Here is a 27,402-nt window from a genome sequence, read left to right as displayed (position 1 = left end):
TGAAGCAGAACTGCAGAAACTATATGCAAATAGCGGAAAAGTGTGATTTCCGGCCATGTAAACTCGAAGTTTCACTGTTTTTAATGAAGTTATGGGAAGTGAGAATTTAAAAAATGCACTTTCAATCACTGAAGATATCAACTTAAATATCGTGTAATTTAGTTTGAGTGTAATTCTTCTTTTTCGGCCATATCCCCCCTTAATTGGAGCATATGGACACCACACAGCGCAGCCAGTCTTCTTGCATCGTTCTAGTTTATACCAGCATCCCGTAGCTCTGCCATATACATTATATATAGTATTTAGCGACTTTCAAGGATGGTGGAATCCGGTTGGCTTGAAGAACAGGCATGCCAGGTTGAGGTTTGCTCTTCTGGCATCCGCAGCACGTGGCCGAGCTTCATTAGAGTGATGAGAGGCGGCTGCTTGGTGCATTCTATTATCTCCTCGTTACTTATAAAGTCATACCCACCGCAACACCCAGTAACCGTCGCAAACATCTGTTCTCAAAGCTCAGTATCCGGTTTCTCTGAACCTTCGTAAGGTGCCATGTTTCGCTACCGTAAAGCAGCACCGTCAGAATGCAAGTGCCGAATAGGCGGCACTTGGCTTTGACTGAGTACAATCGTGAGTCCCAAACATTCCGCATCGAGTTGAATGTTGCTCCAGCCATTTGCTCCCATTCGGATAGCGTGCTCTCTCTGCACTAGCCATCTCCCGTGATATGTACTCCCAGGTATTTGAAGCTGTCGATGCTCTCGTTGTTTTTCCCGTCGCTAATCAGAGAGAAATCTGGATCAGGAAACGTTGGTTTTCTTCACGTCGATTTTCAAATTAACGCGAGACGAGTTGTCACGCAACCTGTCGATTGTCTCTTGAATGCTTTCGATTGAGTTGTTGAATAGGACAGCGCCATTTCAGGTCACAAAGCTTCACCGTGGACGTAACAGATATGCCTCGATCAGTTAGCATTGACCTCCGTAGTATGAAGTCAAAGAAGATGATGAAGAGAAATGGAGCAAGGACACAACCCTGTCTGACTCAGGTCGTGACACCGAACCATTCCGTGACAGTGTCACAAATTTTCTGGAGTGCTGGATTAATCCTTTCCCCCTTAAAAAAAGCGATTAACACAACACATCACAGCAGCCTCGGACGAGTGTAATTGGGATAACTTAACAGCGACATCTGCATCTGGCCCTTAGTATGTAATAAACAAATGTGCTGAAAAATTCACTTACGCTGGTATGAACACTCAAAATAATATTCAAGTCATCCAACTGTAGTCTTCTGAACCGGATAGGTCTGGCAATTGCCAAGCTTTCGTAGACAATGTGCTCCGGCACACTGACTACTGCCCTGGTTATATTTTCTTCATTTGCCTTCAGCATATGGCTAATGTGTGGGCAAACATCATCTGAATGGATTGCTATAAAGTCTGTGGCGTATTCCAGAAGTTTCGACATGTAAATATCCTCAAAATAGGCAGATATCGGCTGAGATGATATGCGGAGTGTTGACAGACCTGAAAAATTTAATTTAAGGTATACTTATTTCTAAACATTAAATAATTTTTATCAAATTCGAACACATGAATTTATTATAATACAGTAAAACTTTTGTATTTTATGCAGGTAATGCGATCCAGAAAAATGTGCAAAAATAGGATTCGCGAATATTGAATTGCACAAGAAAATTACAAATGAAGCATTACACACATTTATTTTATCTTTCTTCTAAAGGTAAACTATCGAGCTAATGAAAAGGGGTCTGATATAGTGATGGTTTGTGTAGAAAATGTCAAGTTACAATATTCAATCAAATATAAACTCATTTTCCTGAAAATAAAATATTATGTGATGGCATTATGCTGTAATCGATAATTTCAATGAATTTGTTTATTAACAAATGCAAGGGAGAGTTAAAAAAGTAACGTAATTTAGATGAGAATAAAAGGTTTTGTGACGTTGATGGGAGGGGTTTAAAAATATCGAAAATCGTGTGATTTTATTTATGGAGGAAATGTGACCTAAAATTAAATTATATTAAGAGATTTTTTTACATGGGGTGGTTGCTAACCATTCCCAATGCAAAAGGTATCCATAAACATGCGAAAGGCGTAATTAACAAACAATCTCTGCATAATATCATGGGTCTTTAGAGAATATCAAAAATCGTTAATAGATGATAATATGTGAGGAGCAAACATTCAAAAAGTGATTTGTCACACATTTTGAAAAATGCCGTTTATTGTCAATTCTGATAGTCCATATTTAAATCTATGAAAGGAAACCAGAATCAGTGTTCAAAGAACCTTTTATCCTATAAAAAAATATAATGCCTTGATTTTCATTCAAATAGTGTTTTGCCCACAAGTTTCATGCAAATCGTGTTTTGTCCAAATTTCAAATCAAAAAATGAACCACTTCCGCGAATTTTGGATTATACAAAATACCAGGTTTAAAATTCTTTCCTTAAACAGTTTTATAATAAAAAAACCATTTTGAGTACAATATGTTTTTCTTGATTATCTCAGCTCAACATCTGTGTGACAAATCACGTTTTGAATGTTTGCTCCTCATGTATTGATAAAATAATATTCTAGGAAAGTTACCGTAATTAGTGACAGATCGATGACTCCAAACTTCGACTTCAGCTCGACATGTGAAGAGGCAGTTGCTCCGTATCGAATTCACAATATTACCAACATTCATAATGCCAAAATTGTATAATTTATCATTATTTTGAGGTTCATATTTTGTCTGGCTAATCAAAATTACACCGAAATCATAGCTGCCGCCAAATGGATACAGTGGATTGTCTAATTGTAGATTGCCTGCCGTTAGGATATTTGTATTACCCTGAAAAGAGATATTATGGTTTTATTTTACTAAATAGAATTCCAAAATCTGCCTATAAAGGTAATAAATAAATAATATGAAATATTGACACATAGTAAATATATGGAAAATCAGTGATATATTACGGAATCACCGGGAATCGACTCTGGGACCCCCAATATGAGAAGTTAATGCATTGCACATTGGACTATGTGGGTCAGACGGAATGAATCCAAATACACACACATATTTAAAAGCAAAACAACATGTAAATTTGAAACAGCTCTGGGATTTGGACCCACCAGCATCATGAGGTGAGAATTCCAAGTAGGGTAGAAGAAGGGCCACCCAGCTAGTTAATCTTCCCGAATGGTCCATTTGTAGAGTGGCTGCATCAACATAGGATTTTGCTTTGATGGTCTCCTACCTAAGATGCGGAGGAATGAGAATCCAATACAATCTAATTAAAATGTTGAAAGTTATTATAAATATTTCATACCATATTATTTGGGGTAGACGTAAAAACTATATCATCACCAGTCAGACAAATAACATCAGTAGGAGTTGCATTGTCAATGCTATTTTCCGTTGTTAATATAACATTTAGGTAGTCTAGCAGAATGGTAAATTTAAAATTGCCTTGAGGTTCTGAAAAAAAAAAAATTTCATTATTTGATTCCAATACTTAAAAAATATTGTAATTAATTAGGATTACCCAAAAATTTGAAGAATACCTTTTTCTATACAAATGGAGCTTTTTTATACTATCAAAGTGTTCCATGAATAAACAGAACAGCAATAAATATAACTGTGACCTTTCAGGAAAAATATAACATTTAAGGTGAAGCCTTTGGCTCAATTTACGATGAAATGTGACTTCCAACGCCATCTAAAGGCGTCTTACCATGAATTTCTAAAAATGATTACTAAAAACTTTGGTCGATCGCAACCAGATGGCAATAAAATTTAAAATAAAATGTTGAGTGTCGCCACATATTAAAAATCATAAGCTTGATGAAAATGCATTTAAATTTATTATATATTTACTTACCTATGTAAAAATATTTACAATTAATATTTACCCCATAAAATATTTACAATTCTCACATGTCTATTTGATTTGATTTAAAGTGTTTATGATTTTTTCATTTTGTTTACCGTAGTTTTTTTACACGGGCAATAAAGGGTAACCTCTCCAGTCAATGAACCAGATTTTTTTACGTTGTCAATACTAATATAAATATTTTTCTACAGTAAAGTTTATTTATAGTAGTAAATGAACATTTAAGTTCAAATGTTTATAAGATTGAGTTTAATCTTGAACAATTGACAATTACATCGAATTTCTAGAGGTGGAATAAAAAAAGGATATTAAATGAATAGCAAAACAAATGCCATTCGAAATATTATTAAACAAAATAAGGAATATACAGTCGTACTTGGTTATTACGAGGAAGGTTGGACCGGCTGAATTTGCTCGTTATAAGCGGTACTCGTTATATCAGAGAATAGGTATTTTCATTGTCGGCGAAAACAACAATTAGACATTTAACTAGTGTCATAAACGTAATCCGTCCCCGGCGGCATCTTGTCCGATCGGATTTTATTGCTTAGGGTCGAAATGTTTTTAAACAATCAACACATTAACAGTATTTTAGCTCGGTATATCCGATAAGTTTCTCGTTATAACAGTGAAAAAAATGTAAGGAGAAAATCATATACCAAATGTCAACGATTGTTTTCTCATTACATCCGAGATCTCGCTATGTCCGAGATTGTAATAACCGAGTTCGACTATAGTTGTTATAATAATTATGACATAGTCAACCATGTCCGATCCTAATGGGATCATATGGGCCTCCAGAGAGTAGAAGGTTTGTATTAACTAACTAACTATATCTGAGATAAAAATAAAGTAAGACACGCAACGAATTGAATAAAAAAAAAGTTGGAAGTAAGAAAAAACGTAAATAAACATGGGAACAAATCTTGATAAGCAAACCCAAGGACAAAATAAGTGACAAATTTAAAAAAAATTGTAAAACATAATAAAAAAATTTAGAATTTGAGGTAAGTGCACCACTGATTACATAATATTCTAAGATAAAGACAGAACGCTATATCGTTGAAAAATTCTAATGTCGATTTTAACGTAAATGCAAAATAAAATAAAAGATAGTTATATTTATTTTACCTATGTTATGTAAGTGAAATGGATTTGGAGATATAAAAAGAAACCTTTTTGGCCCAGTGGTTTCTAGGTGTGGACTTTTGTAATTCCCTGAAGATCTCGAATAAATAATAAAAAATTATCAACACCTATACCATATTCCTAGGTATCTACTATGATTGAAAAGTAGATCTTAATTTTTTGTATTTATGATTGCTTCGTAAAAAAAACAATATTTACGGCTTTATGATGTGGCAGATAAATGAGCAACTAAATAGTGATCCAAATATTATGAAAAGTCCAACTATCAAAGCATCACGGCATAAAATTAGTAATACTACGGTTATACACAATTTATTGTACCTACCTATTGTTATAATTTTCTTAGTTAATTTAATCGTTGTTTTAATTTAATTTATTTAAATTCAAATTCATCTCTTATGTGTTCATTCACTGAATTGTTTACCCTAGCTAGCGTATATTCTTTACTATTCTTAGCATACTAAATTATCAACCTCCACTTTTTGATACGATGACAGACAGTTATAATAGGCACGTAGATAATAATTTTAAGGCCGTAGACAGGAATAAACGTTCGATAGCCCAAATATAGTACACTAGTATGTATGCAATTAAAGTTAGGGTACAAGTCGGTTATCCTGGATACAGCGGCAAACACATTTTGAAAATAACCGATATACTAGATTATTTGTTAGGATTACCTAACCTAACCTAATCTAACTTAATCTAACCCAAACTAACAAATAATCCAGTATATCGGCTATTTTCAAAATGTGTTTGCCGCTGTATCCAGGATAAACATATAGAACAAAAGTTAGTGAAGTGGAAGTTTGTCGAGGCTGTTTTGATCGGGTTAATTTGTCTTTGAATAATATTGTGACTAGAAATTTTAACAATTCTTATTATTTTTAACATTGTATATTGTTCATAATTTTTGCGACTACCACGTGAATAGACGATTTTTTTTTTACTTATAACATTTTAAACACTTAACATAAATATGGATAAATTGTACAGTTACTAGACAAAGATTAAATTTGATGTGTGTCAGAAGTATCTTAGGCATTTTCGCTCGTATGCTTTCTTTATATTATTATGAAACTATATTTATTTTAAAATCGCTTTATAAAAGGTAGGTACGTCAAAACAGTAATAAATATCTGAAATAATTACACAACACTATTTCAGAAAGTGGAGGTTGATATATGTAGTCCATTGACATATGCTCCAATATCGCAAACAAAAATTATTGACAGCAGAATTAACACAGTCTTTGTCTTCGTACCTGGCGAACCTTTATTTTCAATGTATGTGTGTGTGTATGTATTTTTTAATCTATGCAAGTACTGTTTCAAAAATGGTTCGATTTATTTCCGCGTTAGCAGCACATGTCGATAAAGTCTTGTCAAATATTCATTTTATTTACAATCGATTCGTTAATATACAAAAATACAAGATTAAATTTAAATAACTGGCCTAAAAATTAATAAATAATATTTTTAATAGAAACGCTAAGCGTTTTTTGCGATTAATTACGTCTGAACCGAGATGTTTCGATTTTAATTGCATGCTTTCTAACCTCTAAATCGCTGTTTTTTAAATGTGAAAAAAAAGATATAAGGATATAATAAATTCCAATTAACGTTTAGCGTTTCCCTAGGTAATAGATTTACGTACATTTTTATCGTAATTTTGATAATAAATCTTATGTCATTCATTCTTACCACCCGATAGAAATGTACCGAATTTGACACGTATTTTTGGTATATAGAACTCCACGATACATATTAATTTTTAATTTTATTTTTCTCATTACTTTTGAATATATATTTACCGATTAATAAACTTTTCTAGCTATTTTTCGATAACAACTTTACCTAGAGACATCACCTTAATACTGAAATTGTCGTATCTCTATATTGTCGGTCTACTATGCAAACTTTCTATGTCTGTTTTATGTAAATGTTCAGGAGAGAATTAAAACGTATTATTTATTAAATTTATTTTATAAATAAAAATAATTTGAATTTATGATATATCAAAAAAGAGAGAAGTAATAGAGTGTACTAAAGTGTAATAATATCGTAGAAGAAACTTTTTTATTTTTAAGAGAAATGTATTAAATAATACGTTTTAATTCTCTCCAGAACATTTACATAAAACAGACATAGAAGATTTGCATAGTAGGCCGACGATATGTTATATGGACTTATATTGGACACAGGTTTTCAATACGCCACCAAAAAATCAAATTATATAATTTCTGCATTCCTGTTCGCTGGAAAGCCTCAATTAAACAGAACTCGACTCAATGTTGCCGGCAAGCTAGGTATATCTCGTCTTAATCAATCTAATATGTTCAAAATACTTGGGTGACTAGGTACAATGAAATAATGAGTTTAATAATTCTGTGGAGTTGTGCATGATTATCAAAATCAAGCAGATAAATTGAGGTTTTTACTAACTTAAGTTTTATAAGTATTTAATTAATAAATAGATATGACAAAAATGAATGTTTTATTTTTCCCCTGGCTGTTCTGCTTCGTCAGACTGAAGTTGAAAAGGTGTTCCTAAGGTTAATGATTAAATTAGCAGCAAGAGATTCGCATTGAATCATCACATAAAATTGTTAATAAATCGTTATCAAGTTCTGCAATACAAAAAGGGTTGTATTATTCCCTCTAATGTAATAGTTCCATCTATTAAGTTATACATAAATGTAAGATAATATAATAGTAAATGGGTTTGCCTTATATTCGAATCTTTCTGAAAATATTGGTGGTGAGTAGGGAATCCAATCCCGAGCCAAAATTCTGATCCCGGGATTTCGGGATTACAATTTGACAATCCCGGGATCCCGGGACTGGTGTCATTTTTTTCCATTTTTAATATAAAATTTTTATATTTAAAAATAACATTGATAAAATCGGTCAAAAATAAATCTAGTATAACTTATACTATTTAAGACATTTATTGTTAATATTGTATACGTTCAATCTTGGAAATACACAAGTTTAATGGAGTAAATAATATTGTAATATAAATAATAATGTGAATTTAATATGAGATTGCAGTTTCTGATGGTAAAGACATAATGAATGGATTAGCGAGATTTAAAATAGTAAAGCAAATAATCATGGCGTACTTATGGCCTTTCCGCTTCATAAATCTAATTAGTCGCCAAATATGAAACTGCCGTAAAATGTATGATATCATGGCGGAATTACCTTGTTAAAAGTGCGAAGCATTGTTTTTTTCCAATCTTTCTCATTTTTAATAATCCATGTGAAAAAATAAAATGAATCCCCAACCTACACACGGGTATAAATCAAACTTCATTCAAACTCAGTTTATTTTTAATGTAGTTATTTTTTATTAAAAGTATTTTTTCTGTTATATTTTCCATAAAAATTGATAAAAAAAATCAATCCCGAAATCCCGGGATTATGTTTATCAATCCCGGGATTCATAGGTACCGAAAATAGCTCGGGATCCCGGGATTGGAATCCCTAGTGGTGAGAGAATTTTATTGGCTAATGGTTAGGTTTGAATACGTGGCCTAAATCCATATCCATCAGTCACAGAATATACAGGGTCCAGTATTGAGTGCATCAAAATATAAGCCCAAAAGGTGAAGTCAAGTGCAGTAAAAAGACAGGAAAACCTCCGCTGACATATTGTCGAGTAAAATAATATAATATTTGAAAAATACAAAATAATTTGTATTAATTAGTATTTTTCTTATTGATCATTAAATTTGTCCTGCCTCTTACGAGACCGTGCAGCGTGTAAGTCTGTTTCATATCATCGCTGCAGGGTGAGGGTTGTTACATTTAATCTGATTATAATCGAGTGATCAACCCAAACTACTTACCATCAGATTTCGATATAATATCCTTCCGAAGACACATTTCGTTAGACGTCTCAATGATTGCCTGAAAAAAGTATTTAATGAATATATACAGAAAATTATAGAGACGTGGGTAGGTACATAATATTATTTTTCAAGCATTTAATTGCATCATTTAATTATATAGACCTGTGGGTCTATTCTATGCTTATCGACCGCTAAAGTGATAAAGTGAAAAATATTATCAAACTTAGGGTAGGTTTGTATCAAAATATTAGCACTTATTGTAACAATTACACGAAGCCGGTTTTTATTGTTGCAATAAGTGCTATATTTTAACAGCATCTATCTTGCTGCTGTTAAAATATCGCACTTATTGCAACAATAAAAACCGGCTTCGTGTAATTGTTACAATAAGTGCTAATATTTTGATACAAACCTACCCTAAGTTTGATACTATTTATCAATTTAGTGTTCGATAAGTATAGAATAGACCCACAGATAATCAGAGGGGGAAAATACCATCAAAATAACATTGAGAATTACGTATTTATACAAAAAGAGTGGAAAATCTGATACTCCTTTGGATGAAATTTCATACATTGCATATAATTGGTATCATTTTATTGGATCTATTCTGATTTTAAGCTTAAGACGATTCTTCATGGTCACTTTTAAGAGAGAATTATATAATGTCAATCTACCTTCTGAGATAATTAAATGCAAACATTTGAGGAAGTGAATCCTATAATGGGAATAAATTGTGGAATGCGGTTTCTAACTGTGTGTTCTGAGCCTTACATGGCAGTAGGGTGTCTGCCGAAATCAAGCGAATGCAATGCTCACGCCATGCCACCCTCTTTGGGGTCTCTGCCTTTTGCATACTTAGTTTGTTTTGGTTTAAACAATACATGAATATTCATTTTGTTTTTAAAATAATTTATATTCACTGTTTTAAGAATTGTTTGAGTGCCCTACCAATGTGAATAAGTGGGGTGGGGTTATCCATTATGCATTACATGGAATGGGAAAAGGTGAAGGTTGATTATGGGTATAATTGATTTTATTATTTATAAAGCACTCACCATAGCATTATAATCATTCCTGCAATCGCGATTCTTCGCCATGGGTGAAATATTACCAATAAGTCGAGATCGTATGTCGCTTGCAGAAATATCATCCTAGAACAGACAATAATTTAAACTACCTAGAGGGATTCATATTCACGACATTATAAGCCGACACGGCAGTCACTTGGGCACTGTGGGTGTAATTTGTATAGGAAAAATATTTTTTTTTTAACCATCTTACCTCAGTAATATTGTCGATGGTAACAAGCGTGGAATGACAGTGTGGGACAACCTTTATTTTAATTTTACCCTCATGGCTTGGTAACTTTATGGGAAGTTCCTGTACCACGGCTGCCGTATTTGCGCTCACATTTACAGGAGATGACCAGATATAAGGGTAGTCAATTCCTGTAAAAAAGACAGGCATATTGTTATTACTATATATATTGTATTAACCCTTTTACTCCCATTCGGCCGATATTTCGGCGAAATATGCGAAAACTCCATCTGGGCCGATCCATCGGCCGAAAGTTTGGAACCAAATTTACGATTTATTTAAAAATTTTTCCCGTCATATTTCATCTGGTGTAGACAAAGCACTATATTCACTCTGTGTTGGGTGTAACTAATATTTATTTTAGTGTCATACTTATTTATAATTATGTCATACCCTAATAACTCACAAGTCATAATTGCTCTTGCTGTCGAACTCGAGACCAAAGAGGGTCATAAAAATAATAAAACATTATTTTTATGACACATTTTAAATTCTGATATTTCTTTTAGTTGTTTCATGATTCATATATCACATTACAAAATGAATTTTGTAATTTTTATGAACTGACCGAACAAACAATGGATGCCCACTGTTCTTTTGGTAGATGGTGAAAGAATACATGAATAAATATTATTATAAATGATTTAGTGCTTTGAAACTTATTTTTTGAAATTACTTCATTCCCATATCAGTTAGTCCTCGATACTGTATCGAATTCTCTTGCGATTTCGTGAATTGAATAATATTCTTGAATACCTTGACACTATACGATTTTGAGAGAAATAATATGTTTATTTTTTTTTCTGTTACTTTTAGATTATATTATAAAATTTGATATATCAATTATAAATAAAAAATGTTGTCACACTTGTTTTGTAGTTCAAACAGTTTTATCCGTTCATTTCTAAATAAATATATATACTTTATTTTTTTCTTTTGTTTTATTGATGAAAACTATCAATATTATTACTTATTATTGCTTTATACACCATTGAGAACACACAAAAAAAGTTTCAAATTTTTAAAATGTGTAGAGTTATTTATTTAAAAAAAACTAAATCGACGATTTTTTGGCAAAAAACGCTTGGGAGTTTTCACATATGCTAGGCTAAATCAGCTGGGAGTAAAAGGGTTAATGTGTATATCGAGGGTGCTATTCAAAAAGGTGTAAGGGATGTTTTGGCCAAAATTAGCAATGTATCAGCAAAAGCTATTGTGATGAACTTGCAGCATTTTGTTGCAATATCGCTATTATTTTATGACAGCATTGAGAAAAATGACAAGGATAAAATCCAACACGGCAACAATTTAACGATAGCTGTACATAATTGAAAACCATTAAGCGTGAACCAAATTGAGGTGTATGTCGTGGACTATCACGTGACGTCACAATACGCAGCCGCTACGGGAAAAAAGTGTGTCATGTCATTGTTCTTGGTGTTTAAAATGTTATCAGACTGATGTTCCCATCCCGTAGCATATTTTGAACCTTTTAACGAACATTGTTAGTTGGTGAAATCTACCGAAATCACTAAAACAACAATGAGGTCATCTCATGTTGAACTGCACTGCACCGACACCTGCATGACGTTTTGAACGTTTTTATCATATTTCACATGCCTACATTATTCGAATGTCTTGTCAAAATCACGTTTTATTTTGTTTTTAGCGGTTGGCACTATGTATTTTCGATAAGAATGTTGACTATTATCTATGGTCTGCAGGTTGGGTTCTGTTCAAAATATTATCTATGGATGTCATGCCACAAGTATTTTAACGTACGCACATGTAGAAACTGTTAAAATTAAATGAAATTAGGATGAATAATTAATAATAATTTAAATTACTAATACATTATAGTTGGCACTCTTCATCAGTGTCATTCTTCAGTGAATTTACAGAGATGGTGGTGGTTCAACATATTCTGCAAAATGACGAAACCATAGACTAAATTTGTGGCCGCGACAGCGTGACAGTAGGCGACAGGCACCATGACATGCACCTCAATTTGATTCGCACTTTAGATCCTGAAAACTTCTGACTGAGATAATAGACCAGTCAGTGACATAACATTCTTATGTATAGAACAGTAGTCAAGCGTGTTAAGTTCTGCTTGTAATACATGATCTTGTTTATGTGTAATATATTATCTTCAATTGACCAGAATGGCATTATAGGTTAGGAGAGCAATCACACAGACAGTAAAGATGTGAGTTGAATCACACTTGGTCCAACTTTTTTTCTACATATATCTAAGGTTTTTTTTAAATTATTTAATTTCAATAAAGTGTACTCCGAGGCTTCCAAAAAGTCAATTGAACAGTTATTTGACATATTGTATTTGTGAAACAATCAAATCTTAGATTAAATGATAGATATTATCGGGTGCTTCACAAATCATCATCATCAAGAAGATGAGGTAGCTCCTAACTTCCTCCAATAACTGTCTACTTGTCCCTATCCTATCTTCAGCCGGCCTTCTTTCATACTTTGATACACACTATTGGATATTCTTTGTCAGCTTATTTTCAGAACTTTAAGGTGATTTACATCATTTATCATCATAATCATTTTTTGTACTACAAACCAGTTCAGTTATTTCAGTTTCGGGTGTCAATATATTCTCTTGCACTTGTAGGATGCATAGATAATTTTGTTGATATTACATTATAATAAATTATACATATCACAAAGTACTCACCAGTGACGTATGCAAATGCGAGTCTTGAAGTTTCCACTTCTCCTGGTGTCACATCCACGTTTGGGTATTTTTCCGACAGAGTGGGGAGTGTATAATGCGTTAATGTGCCGGGTTCCAATATACAATTCCAGTTACAGTGCGAACATTCATTCGCTATCTGTAAGATGAAAATTAGTTTTTCTATAACAGTAGCCCTCTGTATTAATACACTAAATGAGGCAAAAGTATCAAATTATACCATTTTAGTGGATGTCATTTCTCCATTATAGTGGAATAATAGTAATATATATGAGGGTGTCATTGATAATATAGCCAATTCAATAACACATAGTTTTCGAATAAAAGTAGTGATAAAATTAATAATCACTTACCATTGGACTAATGTAAGGTTTTGATGTTTGTGAATAGTCGTCTGTTGCATTGGAAGGAGGCCCACGAACTTGTCCAACAGCAATCGCTATATTGGAATTGTTTTCAAGAAGTAATTCTGGGTAGGGGTCATTGTGTAGAGTGATGAAGATTTGGCCACGAGACTCCTGACATGTCACTACAATAGGAATCTGAAAACAAAGAAAATAAATTGTGTTCAGATGACAATAATAGCCTGTTAAATTCAATTCAAGAAAGCCCAGTGTTTGTTCGCAAAACGTGTACAAAATAAATCAAAAATGTGTCATTAATTGAGTCAGCATTCATGGTAATATTCTATTGAACAAATTGATTATATATAATTCTAAAAATTGGTTTATTGGTTAATAGCAATTTCAGTTGTCACACCATTATCAAGACTGCATCGATAAACGTTTTATCTCTGCTTTAGTACGTTACTATAGAAAGAAAGAGGATATCGAGGGAACACAGAATTAATAGAAACTGAAATATGTAACAGGTGTGGAGTAACAGGCAACCGATCTCGAGTGTGGAAGAATAAGAGATAAACTTAAACTTGTGTCAAGAATACATCATTTTACACTTGTTCTTTATTCTGACAACTGCTCTCGGTTTATGCACTAACGCTCACTCTAAATTGGTGTATTTGAAGGTTGCAACACACACTATTGCACGTTTATAATGTGTGTTTCATTTTCGTAAGACCCTGCTTCAAAATGTAGTTTATTGGGGTATAGCTTATCTATATCTATTTATTAATCTGTTCTGTGAGGATATCCCTTCTTGTTCACTCGAGTAATTATTTCAGAAATAGTACCTTAATAATAGGTAAGTATTTTTGTAAACTGTTTTGACATAATTAATTTAACTTTAAAGGTTATTAAATTTGAATATGCGAGTAACTTAACCCTTTCCCTTCCCAAGTAGTTTCTGGTATTTATTTTAGCCCTCATGAAAAGAAAGGTTGCTCATCACTAGTGTAAAGGATAAAAAGATAATTTTAAAATCGTCAATGTTACAGAAAATAATTGCTTACAGTTGTTGATCCACACTTAATCGCCCGGGAAATCCTTGGCAGGATATTGTCGACTCTCAGCGGACAGCAGAATGTACGATCTTCAGTAGTTAAGGCTAATTGAATAAAAAGTGCCCAAGTTCCATCTCTGTCCATATCGGTAGCTCCCAAACTTTTGTAGAATGATGTAATTGGTCTTCCCAAGTTACTGTAAAAATTATCAATGATCACAAACTGATTCGCATTAAAAATGAAAACAATATGCCAAATAGGTATAAAACAGGTAGGCTAGTCTTGATAATGGTGTTATGTACAGTACGAGCAGATTTCGAGAAGGCATTTGATAGTCCACATTGTGATTTAAGGTGCCCTCTGACCTCTTCGGAATCACGTCAGGGTCAAGCAAGGCCATGTACTTTAGTCCTTTCTTTTTATATCTTGATGGACTTCATAATGCATAAGACGATTCACCCCGAAAGTGGGATGACTACATCTATCTCGGACAACAAACTGTCAATTGATGGCGGTAAGTATGACAAGATTGCTTACAGAACCAAACTGGCATAGAGTGCATTTGGGCACCTGAATAGTATCTTCAAAAGTGCCTTCAAAGTGTGTCTTAAGGGTAAAATGTTCAACCAATGTGTGCTATCAATACTCACGTATGCATGTAAAACATGGACTCTTAATATAAAAGAAATCCAAAAATCACGAGTGACGCAACATGCCATGGAAAAGTGCATGTTGGGCATAACACAGAAAGATCAGAAAATAAACAACAAATGGATGAGAAAGCAGACAATAGTAAAGGGGCCCGTAAACGAGCCACTTTTTACGGCAATTGTGTCGCCGTTAATAGTTCCCCAAAACATGACAAGAGTAGTCTACGTTCCCGAAACTTTACATCTATTGCCCATGCTCTCTGGCAATATGGTTGGTCGATATATGTAATATCGAATGTAATCGAAAATATGGCAATAATTGCTAGATAAATCTATTTCATTCTTGCTCTGCTCCATATGGGTCTCTGTTTGACCACACCCCGAGCAAAAATAAAAACATTAGTGACAACTGATACAACAATACATTGTTATAATTTTTCGCCGTGTCGTTATTAATATTATTATGGTGTTATTTTATTACTAATCGTCAATTCACACTACGTACAATGAATAAATGAACAAACCACAGGGTATTGAAGCTTATTAACGAGATTTATTTACGTCTTGAACTATGGAACGTGGAAGCCAAACTATATAATAATCAAAATAGACAACTGATACAACAATACATTGTTATAATTTTTCGCCGTGTCGTTATTAATATTATTATGGTGTTATTTTATTACTAATCGTCAATTCACACTACGTACAATGAATAAATGAACAAACCACAGGGTATTGAAGCTTATTAACGAGATTTATTTACGTCTTGAACTATGGAACGTGGAAGCCAAACTATATAATAATCAAAATATGAAAAGGCCAATTATCAAAGCTGCACAAACGTCTGGATCTGGAACAATATGAGCAATCGAAGAGTTGAACACCCTGAATAAATACATTTAACTCTGTGTATGAATCTCCAGTTGGCAAAAATCGAAGAGTGACTGGCAGTATAATAGTAACCAGTGTTGCTTTCTTCATAACTGTATCTACTTTCTTTTTCTTCGCACTAATTGTATTTAACAAATACCTCCTAAAAGTCAATTTTTGTCATTCTTGTAAAGATTTTAAATAAATAATTATCAATAACTAAATTCTGGTTTATATTACTTATTGTTTCACGTTTGTTTAAGTAGGACCCGATCCAAATCCTTATTTTATTTTTGATTTGTTAATGTGATTATTTAGGCGAGATATGGTGCAGAAACTTCATTGCTGGCCATTGTTGTCACGTGTACGCACAAAATACATCAGCCTCACTTGTCCGACACTGATGGTGGGTCATACATTGCCCAGCAACTGGGCAATAGTTACACCATTTTTTTGGCAATTGTACTGGCAATATAGAATTTTTGATGCTCGTTTACGGGCCCTTTTAGCGATGCAATGTAGGATGCGAGTGGATAACTGCTGGACAAAAATGTCATCATACAATGGTACCCAAGGTGCACTGAAAGTCCACAGGTACGCCCTAAAACCCGACTGAGTGAACAACCTCATAAAGTTCATTGGATGTACAGGCAGCGAAGAACTAAGAACCGAGAAGATTGGAGGGAGCTAGAGGAGGCCTTCATCTAACAGTAGATCAATCCTGGCTGATAATAAGAATGATGATGATGATTACTGTAGTAAAATTCAGTTATTAAAAAAAGTTATACCCTTTGTCTTTGTTTGAAATTTCGATCCTTTGTTTTAGTCCATCTTCAGACATCCTAAAAACTTCGGTAGAATTCAATGGTATGGCAAGAGGTAAAACCTGAAATTCAAAATAACAAGGTTTGCGTAATGTATTTTAATAATATTTTTAATATAGATACCTACTCTCTCTACCTCTGTAGTGGTGGAGAAAGGGCGTCTGGCGCCCTGCCCTCTCTTGCTTGGTGTGGTGTAATGAAATGGATGATGGCGTTTGATGGTGTATGGATACTTAGGGGATAAAGAAGAACATCGTATTGTTATATGCAGAATGACGTGATATTTATTGCAAGATAATAATATATTTTACATTATGAATGTACGTTATATGATTACGAAGATTTACGGCCGAGTTCCAAGCAGCCGCGAAAAACTGTTATTGGTTTGGAATACGGGCGAATTCCAGACAAGCGTTGGTGATTTTTAAGGTTCTGTTGGTCTTCTGTAAGTGGCACAAATCTAAAATTAGACACTGAGCGTCTCGCTGCATCAGCGGCAAAAAATGCATTTGTGGCGTGAGACAAAATTTTAATATTTCTTAACATAGAAAAATACACTTATAATTAACTATTTTTATTATTCAATGGAATAATTCACAAGATTTAAGAATGTACCATTCTAATTATTGAACGTACATAATTTTGAAAACACTTTTGAGAAATTATATTATAATCAATATATCCAGCACCTACATGTCTCGAGTTTCGCGCCCTATACAAAATACAAAAGCCAATCGCCAATAGTAACTTAATTTGGATAGCGTTTCAGAGAGTATTAAGAGCCGTTTGTTAAAATTTGCCGCAATGAATTATGACGCCTATAGCATAATAGTCTATGTGCATGGGAGCGAAACCCGAGAGATGCAGGTTTGATGAATAGATGAATTATGTATGTTCAATATATTTATAGATTGAAAATTGCTATGTATCGCAATCAACGATGGTCATATTTCTATGAGTCGACCCGATAATGGTCAATACTGTCAGTACATATTGAATTTCCTTGAAGTTCTAAATAGATAATATAATTCTCACCAGTAAATCCAAGTCTGTTTGATTGATGCAAATGTATTTGCTCGAGAGGCGTAGAATATTGATATTTTCTTTCATATTGTAGGAAATGCTTAACATGGAAACCTGTGGACATAAAAAATACAGTGAATTTACAACAATATGATCTGGTTAACACTCATCAAATCATAATGATACTCAGCTGGACGTATCATGCATAAATGGATTGATCAACATATTATACAAAAACAAAGTCTTTCATGCGAAATAAATAACGAAATTTAAACACCCAAAATATACATTTTCTTTTATAAAACTGTAGAATCAATTACTAATAGGTCGATTTCACATATATAATGGCAGGTTGGAAAATTTTTATCTCTGAAAAAACAATTTATAGTCCATCCCAATTTATTATTGCCGTCAATAATTAATTCTCTGTTCACCCAAATGAATTTTTCACCTGATACGTATCACATGTATTCACATGATATGTACGGGTGCACATCTCTTATTTGCTTCATTTAATTCCACCTAACAGGCACTATTCCCCGGTTACATGTAAATTGTACGTAAAATATTTCACCGTGGCACAGTTCGCCATGAGCTTTCTTATCGGAAAGAGATGACCATATTATCGTCGGTGTTTTGTAAAAAGGGCGAATCAACCATTTTGGCGAAATCGAGATTTTAATGAAAATACAATATGTACCCCACTAGCTTTGTTGTGTAAAAACGGCGAATTTGTATCTCCACAGGAAAGTACTTAAAAACAATAATCGACTAAAATTAAATTAATTAAAATTACGAAATAAAAAGCAAATGTGACATATTAGGCCTTTTAAAATATTATATAATAATACCTATTATAATAAGAGTATTTTTTCTAAGCTTTATTATAAACTTGTTAGATATTTATAATCATCTACAGGTAATAAACAAATAAATCTCAAAAGTTAAAAATCCTCCTGTAAAATAGCATTTTGGTTAATTCGCCCTTTTTACAAAATACCGACGATATACTATACGGTGTCCAATTTTATTAGATTCAATATGAACATTAATTCAATTTTCATAGCTGATTTTGGCAAAATTCATGAATTCAAGAATGAAAACCAAACGTAACCTAACAAATAATCCGGTATATCTGCCATTTTCAAAATTTGTTTGCTGTTGGCTTCCTGTAAAATGTAAACCGAAAAGAACCGTGTTTTGTTTAGACATAAATTGTATGTCAGTACTATACGACCCAAAGAGGTTGGACGGTCTTTAATATACGGCCATATATTTCCGATACAACATTTCACGGTGAAGTGTGATACAGCGAACTGCATACGTACAAGTTTCCGGACACACTATTCCCCACTACCATCATGCTTATTTTGTTCTTTAGAGATCATGGAATGTGACTTGATTATGGGTTGTATTATTTTCAAATAGAATACGTAAAATGCTTACACTGTTTCTACAATTGACTGGAATTGTTGTACATTTATTGATCTGAACGTGTCCTTCGGGTATTGATTCGTAATGCCCTAGTTCGTCGCTGGTAATTGACAACGGACCAGACAAGAAATAATCTGTTCCCGAGTGGATTCCAAAAAAGAATGGTTCCTGAAGAAAAAAAATATTTAATATTATATACAGAGAACACAAAAATAATGGAAAGTGGGTTACATTTTGAGTGAGGTTTGTATTAACGGATTTTGTTTTTTTTTTTACGAGAAATGTATGTCAGCCACTAGCTCAACCTATTAGGTCCATACTATGACTCATACACAAATTGTAAAACAAAATGTGTACTTGCCAGACCCAGGATTCGAATCTGGGACTCACGACGCTATAGGCCGACGTTTAAGCCGGGCGGCCATCAACTTGAACACATGTTAAAGAATATTGACTGTAGAAAGGAAAAAGGATGAAACCCTCAGTTTTTTCAAAATAGGTTTTATTGGATAATAATATTGTACACAACGTACTACTCGTTGTATCCAAAGGATGTAAGCTGCAAATGCTTATTTATTATCTAAATTTAGCTGGCAATTTCAAAGAAAGAAGAAGGAAGTGAAGTGGGAAAAACGACGTTTTTCTTTTTTTTCCATTTTTATTCATTTCCATTAACCATTTTTCTTTAAGGGGCCGGGCCGCTGAAGAGCTCGACATTCAAATATAATTCAGTATGAAAAGGACCTCGGCGTCGTAACTACGTTAATTTAAATCGATCTTTTCGCAAAAATCACTAATCATCGGAGATTTTATTTCAAGAAACATTATTATTATTACTGATATTGTCTGCCGCGCGGAGCATTATTATTAAGCCGATCAGAAAACAGGGCTGTCAAAATAATATTAAGCATTCATATTTTTAAAATGTTAATTTCATCATAGTTTTTAATCAAACCTGTGCAAGTACGTACTGATAACTTGGGTGGATTTTGTAGCAAACATACTATTGATATATATACGGGTATATTAGTATTATAACCCAATTCAAATTGAACATAGGTTGATACTCAAATACTATTATAGTATGTTTATGATTTCGAGAAAATAATACGATGGTATAATTAATCCATATCAATTATTTGAAAACATTACATTCGCACTTTGCAAAGATAACATCAAAATGTGTATATACTTATCTAAATGACGAATGACATGCATGAGTGAGCACGGCTGAAAGCTTGGAAATGTGTTTTTTTCTATTTCAAAATCTTTTAATTGTGTATTATTTTATAACAAATTCAATGCCAACTTCATATAACTAATAAAAAATACTGTTTGTCTCTACGAATAAAAAAAGACAGGAAGGAAGATGTGTACAAATCACGGCAATCAGAAAGGCCGGCAAATATGGCCGACAATGCGTGATACACAAACATAAAATACACAAAATTACAAACACATTCGAAGTTTGCCGCACACGTACAGACCACGTGATATTTGTTTACGCAAAATCGTCGCTTTTCAAAATGGCGAATTTGATTGCCAGATTTTACTGCGATGAATCAGTATGTTCCTTCTTGTCTTTTTTTATTCGTAGGTTTGTTTACTATGTACACCGAGAAATTTCCATTTATAAAATCGGAAACGAATTTTAAAGAAGAGTTTTGGAATAGGTATAATGCAACCAAAACTGGAAAAAATTCTATCATGGGTGTTGACTTCCTGAATTAGTTAACCCCAGGTCCATGCCACTACGTGAACCACAGTGGATATTAAGCCATTTCCACACTGGCAACAAGTTGCTGGCAACCTCATTAAATTTTACGATACTTACCATAATTGTTTAAGAAATTTTACGATAATCATCATAATTATCGTAAAATCTAACGAGGTTGCCAGCAACTTAACTTGTTGCCAGTGTGGACCCGGCATTAGATGCACAAAACTTAAATAATACATATTATAAATAAAAATTAAAAATTATAATTATTTATGATTTATGTCTTCGACAGCCCTGATGAAATAAATGTGAAATATGAGTCTGATCAGTCATAGAGCAAATTTATTGACACAAACAACTTTCACACGACCTTTTTATATTAACTAGTAGACCAGATATTATGGACCACATGTTAAAAAATCATATTTTCAATTCTCAAGGCCAATTCTGTAGAACGTCCTCTTAATTAACTCAATAATTAATATCAGATTGAGGATATAAAAACCAAATTATTAATTATGATGTACTTCACGGTTATGTCTATTTTATATTTTAACTTTGACAGAAAACCATAACAAAAATGTTTTTGTGCCTCCTGTATAATTTGATTTCTGTGAATTATGTCCTTTTCCATTTTTACAGTCGAATGTTATGTTCAATAGTTACGTTTGTGTCATAATATGCATTAAAGTTTTTTGACTATTATCTAGTATGGCTTGGATTAGGCAGGGTATAATTGAATTTTAAAAACTAATAACACTATCTACACATTGTTGTCTTAGTTCAATGAAAACAAATACGTATGAAAGTGTTTGTGAACCATGTACAATCCTAAGAAGATCATATTATATGGGCCTCCACAGAGTGGAGCCTGACAAAGTTTAGTGTGCACTATTTATGTCGGATCTTAACAGCCTACCTCCATTGATAAGTAGGTTGTTTGACCCATGAAAAACACAAAAATTGATAGTAATGACGTAGTGCCCACTTTAAGAATCGCTAGTTCAAATAATTAAACAAAAGTAGTTGATAACATCGCTTGTAAAGATTTGTAATGTACAGGTCTTAATAAACGTACAATTTTTCCTTAGCGTAATAAACGTGCTTGTTGAGTGAACACGGAAGTTTGTGTCCATATTTACCTTCTCCATTGTAGATGGCGGAGTCATGACAGTTTGATGCTGCAAGATACTCAGTCGTTGCCCACTCGGCCCGTGCAGACTGATAGGTGATCCTACACAATTACCCAGAATGGCCCAAGGAGCCATGTCAACTGTTATTGTGGCAACCGAGGTAACAGGGTGTAGGTACCGAATCTGAAAAGTAACGCAACAAATAATAATTACATTTAATCACACTACGTTCGGTACAACTGTGAGAAATATCAATCATGTAAAAAGGGTTACATGAAATTTGTACGTATGCAGTTCTTCGTGGGACACTTATTCGTGTGCCGCAGTACGTGAAACATGAGTTCATGCAACATTTAATCAAATGACGAGTTCTTCGTTGAACATTTCACCGTGGAATACGTATTCTACAACATGTGGCGCTAGTTTGCTCTTCCAATTAGATTCAATACGAATTTTATGAGATGTCTTTATTGGTTTCAAATAATTTAATGTTGAAACTACATAAATAATATACCTATACGATGTGATTGTATTTATAATCTACTTACCTACCTATTTTTTAATGTGTGTTCCTTGTATTACGATGGTTTTATTACGTATTTTTAAGTGTTTTATTTAGACATTAATATTGTAAGTTACCGAAATAGCAATATTTTGTTAAATATTATAAATAAACTAGCTGACCAGGCAAACGTTGTTCTGCCATATAAATTATTTCTAGTGAATATTTTGGTTGTTAAATAAAAAGTAACGAATGTATCGTAAGTGTGTGGGGATGGGATCTATGACAGAAAGAGGAATAGAGCACTGTAGACGATGACCGCCGATAAAAACAAAAAAACATCAACCATTCATTTTCTCAATTCAAAATGAGTAATGATGTTCATAATGAATGAATTACCTGTGACAGGATCTCGTTGTTTAATGTTTATGCAATATCCGTCTTGTCCCTTCCAGAAAATTAGCGGATATTGGAGAGCGTCGTATGAACGGTGTGTGTCAGCGATGAACTCCAGATGATTGTTTCTTCTTCGAATCACGATTTCTCGCGTCGATGTGCGGTCGCCAACCATGATTCCAGCAATGTCGTCAACAACAGTTCCATTGAATCAACGTACGTGCTCTCCAGCTGGTGTTTTATCAGGATTGATGACAATAGCGTGATTGTCACTTTGCAATTCGTGCATGTGTGCTTTGAAGAATTTCAATAATTCATTGTGCTCATTCAACAGGGCGTCCAGTTCGCCGACGATGCGCCTGGCATTAGGCGAATTGAGACTATTGTAGCCGCAACGTGCATCCACATGATTGATGTCCTCACCGCCGCGCCCATGAAGTAGATTTGTAAAAATGTATGTGGTTGGTTTGGCATTAGCAGCAATGGGCCTACTTTGTGGTATACTTGACCTTTGATTTTGAACGTAGAATGGAATTGTTGACCATTTACCGCAGTATTGTGAACTATTTCTGTTGCTCCGGACGAAGTCATTTGGAAGCATGAATTGAATGTGCGAATGGACTTCAGGAACAGGTTTGAATCTGGAACCGTGCCAATGAGCAAGCTGTTCAATGGTTCTGGTGGTACGAGACGGTTCATAAAGAATGCTGACGGAATGAATGTCATGGCACTCATGTCTGTCGAGTATCTCAATTTCTGGTAGTTGCACTTTTCCTGATGCGCAACACATCCCGGCTGACTCATGTTTGAATTTGAGCGCATGACAATGGGGACATTCTTTGTCCATATTCGGATGAGCGGAATATTCAATATCTGGCTCGTACTCGAATGCTAGACGAAGGAACGAAGCGGATGTAAATGTTCGATGTACTTGTTGGCGTTGTCGGTCATTTGCTCTGCGTGTGTTAACTACAAACCGGCGCGCTTGGCTCCGTTCCAATTGTCGTTGTTGATTTCGTTCAGCTCGTGCCTCTTATGATTGAGATGCACGCAATTGCGACATGCTTACACGCACGTTTTTGTTCTCTTGTTGGATTTGTTCGTCTGTTCTTTCTGCTCTACTATTTTGCATGTTTGTTGCTTTATTCGTTCGACGGCTCAAATGGCCCCTCTTGCGTCTTGCTGGCATTGTGCACTGTATTAACGCACATAAAAATAGATAAATTAAAATAAATCGTACAAAATTTTGCACGCACTGCGTTGTGATATGCCGAATGAAATGTCAAAATGACGCGACGCTTCTCTTGAATTCTTCTCGGACATAGCGCCATCTGTCATTCAACAACATAAATAATTTCGTTCTGTTTGAAATACGAATGACGGTTAAATTTGTTCATACAAAAATAATAAAATCACGATTAAAAAATGGGAGGGTAGGGGTAGGAAGGTTAAAATTTGGGGTTATAGGTATTTTTTTATGCCAAATAATAAAAAAAATACAAAAAAAAAATTGTCAAAAAAATTAAAGAAAATTTTTCTGGATAGAGATACCCTAATCACCTAGCGGTATGAAATATACTTGTTGACCTATTCTCATACCTAAAAAATATACATTAAAAAATTCATAAAAATCGGTCGAGCCATTTCGGAGGAGTTCGACCACAAACATCGTGACACGAGATTTTTATATATATAGAGATAATATTATATTTATAATTTCCTGTGTAATATTAGTATTAGCTAGTATTAGTATATTAGTAAGTAATATTGCACTTTAATGGTATAAATTATCAACAGCTATTGGTGGTAATTGGTAAAATATTATATTAGGAGATTATCTTTATTATTGGAATATTATGGTTTCAAATGTTTTATTCAGATTCTCTTATTGTATTAATATGTATAATTATATTTGTATATAAAACCAGACCAATTGTTTCTTATACACACAAATTTTGTGTGTGGACAATGGACTAGTTGATTTTAAACCTTTAGTAAGTAGGCATTATTGAAAATACAAAGATGGCAATACCTACCTACTTTAACTTTTACTATAGATAAATGCTGTTATTTAATTCATTTAGGATATTAATGATTTTTATAGATAAGTACGTCGTAGCGTAAAGACCCAATGGGTTGGGCGAATGGCTAACAAGTGACAACATTCTTTGTAAAAAGTTTATTTATTAATATAATTTCCATTCAATGGAGCCCAATGTATTGCGCTTTGGAGCAAAAATGTTAATTATTTAGCTGGCTCCAGTACAAGCGATTGTTTAATACCGTTCAGACTTGTTAATTGATAATTTTACAATAATGATGCACTATAGATTTTTTTGTTGTTTTTAATACAAGTAAATAATTTGGACAAGACTAAAAAATAAAGCAATTTTTGAAAATTTTTAAGAACTTCTCAACACTTAACTTAGCAATATTCGAAGACACTAAACGGGCTTAGTATTTCTTACGTTGCTGGCTTCAAATTCTTGGTCGATGGTGACTGGCTTTCGCATATCTTATTACTCAGTTTTGTGGTATGACATATAGATATTTAAAATGCATTATTATGCAACTGTAAAAAAAATAACCTATAACGTAAGTGTATTAAACAATACATATTATTATTTATAAATCATGTATGTGTGAATACTTAGTAAACAGAATACAGTAAATTCCTAGCTAAATAATTAACATGTTTGTAGTTTTAATTTCGGTTAACCTACAATATTCATGTCAAAATATAACACTTAGAAGTACGTAATAAAACCATCGTAATACATACAAGGGACACACAGCAGACAATTAATTGGTAGGTAAGTATATTATAAATTCAATTATATCATATAGGTACCTATATTATTTATATGTAGTTTTGTATTGTAGTATTCAAAATGAATTAAATAACACCATTTATCTATATAGGTAGGTATATTTATTTATAAACCCTAACTCCGGATATTAGGTATATTACAAAGGCCAAATGTTTCTTTGTGCACACAATAATAATAGAAGAAACCTACACAATAAACTGACATAATTTCTATACAAAATCATTACCATCTGGATACGTCTTTTGTATTTTTTATGAAATGCAGTCTCCAAAATACCACCACCAAAATACAACGGATTTGTAATTGATTTATTTCGAAACACTACATTTTAGTTATTGATTTTTTAATTATATTTAGGACATGTTGGTAGGTACTGCGTACTTTATATATAAAGATCAATATTATCCTAAATGAATTAAATAATAACTGCATTTATCTATACTTACCTATACCTCGGTAAAAACATTTATTTTTAAAATTAAAGTAGGTATTGCTATCTTTGTATTTTCAATAATACCTACTTACAATAAGTTTTAATTCAATTAGTCCACTGTCCGCACGCAAAATTATGTGTAGGAGAACATTTGATTTCTTTTTTTATACTTATACCTAGGAGAACATTTTTCATATAATATCTATATTTTTTATTCAAAAACATTTGAAACCATTGTGTGTTAATACAGCGGGTACCCAATGGGTTGGGCGAATGGCTAACAAGTGACAACCATTCTTCGCAAAAAGTTTATTTATTAATATAATTTCCATTCAGTGGAGCCCAATGTGTTTCGCTGTGGAGCAAAAATGTTAATTATTTAGCTAGGTACCTACAGTATTCTGTTTACTAAATATTCACACATACATAATTTATAAATAATAATATGTATTGCTTAATACACTTACGTTATAGGTTATTTTTTTTACAGTTGCATAATAGTGCATTTTAAATATCTATATGTCATACCACAGAACTGAGTAATAAGATATGCGAAAGCCAGTCACCATCGACCAAAAATTTGAAGCCAGCAACGCAAGAAATACTAAGCCCGTTTAGTGTCTTCGAATATTGCCAATATTGAATGCGCGTTTCGCTTATGTTAGAAACTTTAATGCATATTATGATACATAATGTAAATATTGAAAATAACATATTCTTTATCACATGGTTGTTGACTATACTACTACTACTACTATGACTTTTAGATATACCTACCTAATATAATGTTTTCCTAATTCCCACCAATAAATAGCTGGCACTACATAATATTACTAATAAAAATCATCAATTATCTATACTTATTATATATTACACAAGGAATTATAAATCTGGATCTATGTAAAAGAAGTGCCTATGTCAAAATTGTCTAATATGTACTAAGTTAAGTGTTGAAAAGTTCTTAAAAATTTTCAAAAATTGCTTTATTTTTTAGTCTTGTCCAAATTATTTACTTGTATTAAAAACAACAAAAAAATCTATAGTGCATCATTATTGTAAAATTATCAATTAACAAGTCTGAACGGTATTAAACAATCGCTTGTACTGGAGCCAGCTAAATAATTAACATTTTTGCTCCAAAGCGCAATACATTGGGCTCCATTGAATGGAAATTATATTAATAAATAAACTTTTTACAAAGAATGTTGTCACTTGTTAGCCATTCGCCCAACCCATT

At 33.1% G+C, this 27,402-nt stretch overlaps 1 protein-coding gene across 2 annotated transcripts in view; it reads right to left on the bottom strand.

Annotated features, from left to right (window-relative positions):
* The window catches only part of Vps13B (vacuolar protein sorting 13B), a 150,800-nt gene that overhangs the window by 16,365 nt on the left and 107,033 nt on the right, over positions 1 to 27,402 (bottom strand). For both annotated transcript variants that reach the window (XM_085944956.1, XM_085944964.1), the window contains exons 60-72: positions 22,013 to 22,186; positions 19,163 to 19,318; positions 17,729 to 17,830; positions 16,658 to 16,755; positions 14,356 to 14,542; positions 13,301 to 13,489; positions 12,930 to 13,086; positions 10,193 to 10,359; positions 9,967 to 10,062; positions 8,906 to 8,966; positions 3,340 to 3,488; positions 2,615 to 2,861; positions 1,242 to 1,525 (exon numbers count right to left, since the gene is read on the bottom strand). In XM_085944956.1, coding sequence (XP_085801082.1) covers positions 1,242 to 1,525; positions 2,615 to 2,861; positions 3,340 to 3,488; positions 8,906 to 8,966; positions 9,967 to 10,062; positions 10,193 to 10,359; positions 12,930 to 13,086; positions 13,301 to 13,489; positions 14,356 to 14,542; positions 16,658 to 16,755; positions 17,729 to 17,830; positions 19,163 to 19,318; positions 22,013 to 22,186 — 2,067 coding nt within the window. The remainder of the gene's footprint in view (positions 1 to 1,241; positions 1,526 to 2,614; positions 2,862 to 3,339; positions 3,489 to 8,905; positions 8,967 to 9,966; positions 10,063 to 10,192; positions 10,360 to 12,929; positions 13,087 to 13,300; positions 13,490 to 14,355; positions 14,543 to 16,657; positions 16,756 to 17,728; positions 17,831 to 19,162; positions 19,319 to 22,012; positions 22,187 to 27,402) is intronic.

This window comes from Rhyacophila brunnea, unplaced genomic scaffold (genome assembly GCF_057557595.1).
Source record: "Rhyacophila brunnea isolate RB1 unplaced genomic scaffold, BYU_Rbru_1.0 scaffold_1, whole genome shotgun sequence".
NCBI classification, from domain to species: Eukaryota; Metazoa; Arthropoda; class Insecta; order Trichoptera; family Rhyacophilidae; genus Rhyacophila; species Rhyacophila brunnea.
This window is presented reverse-complemented; position numbering and strand designations above follow the sequence as displayed.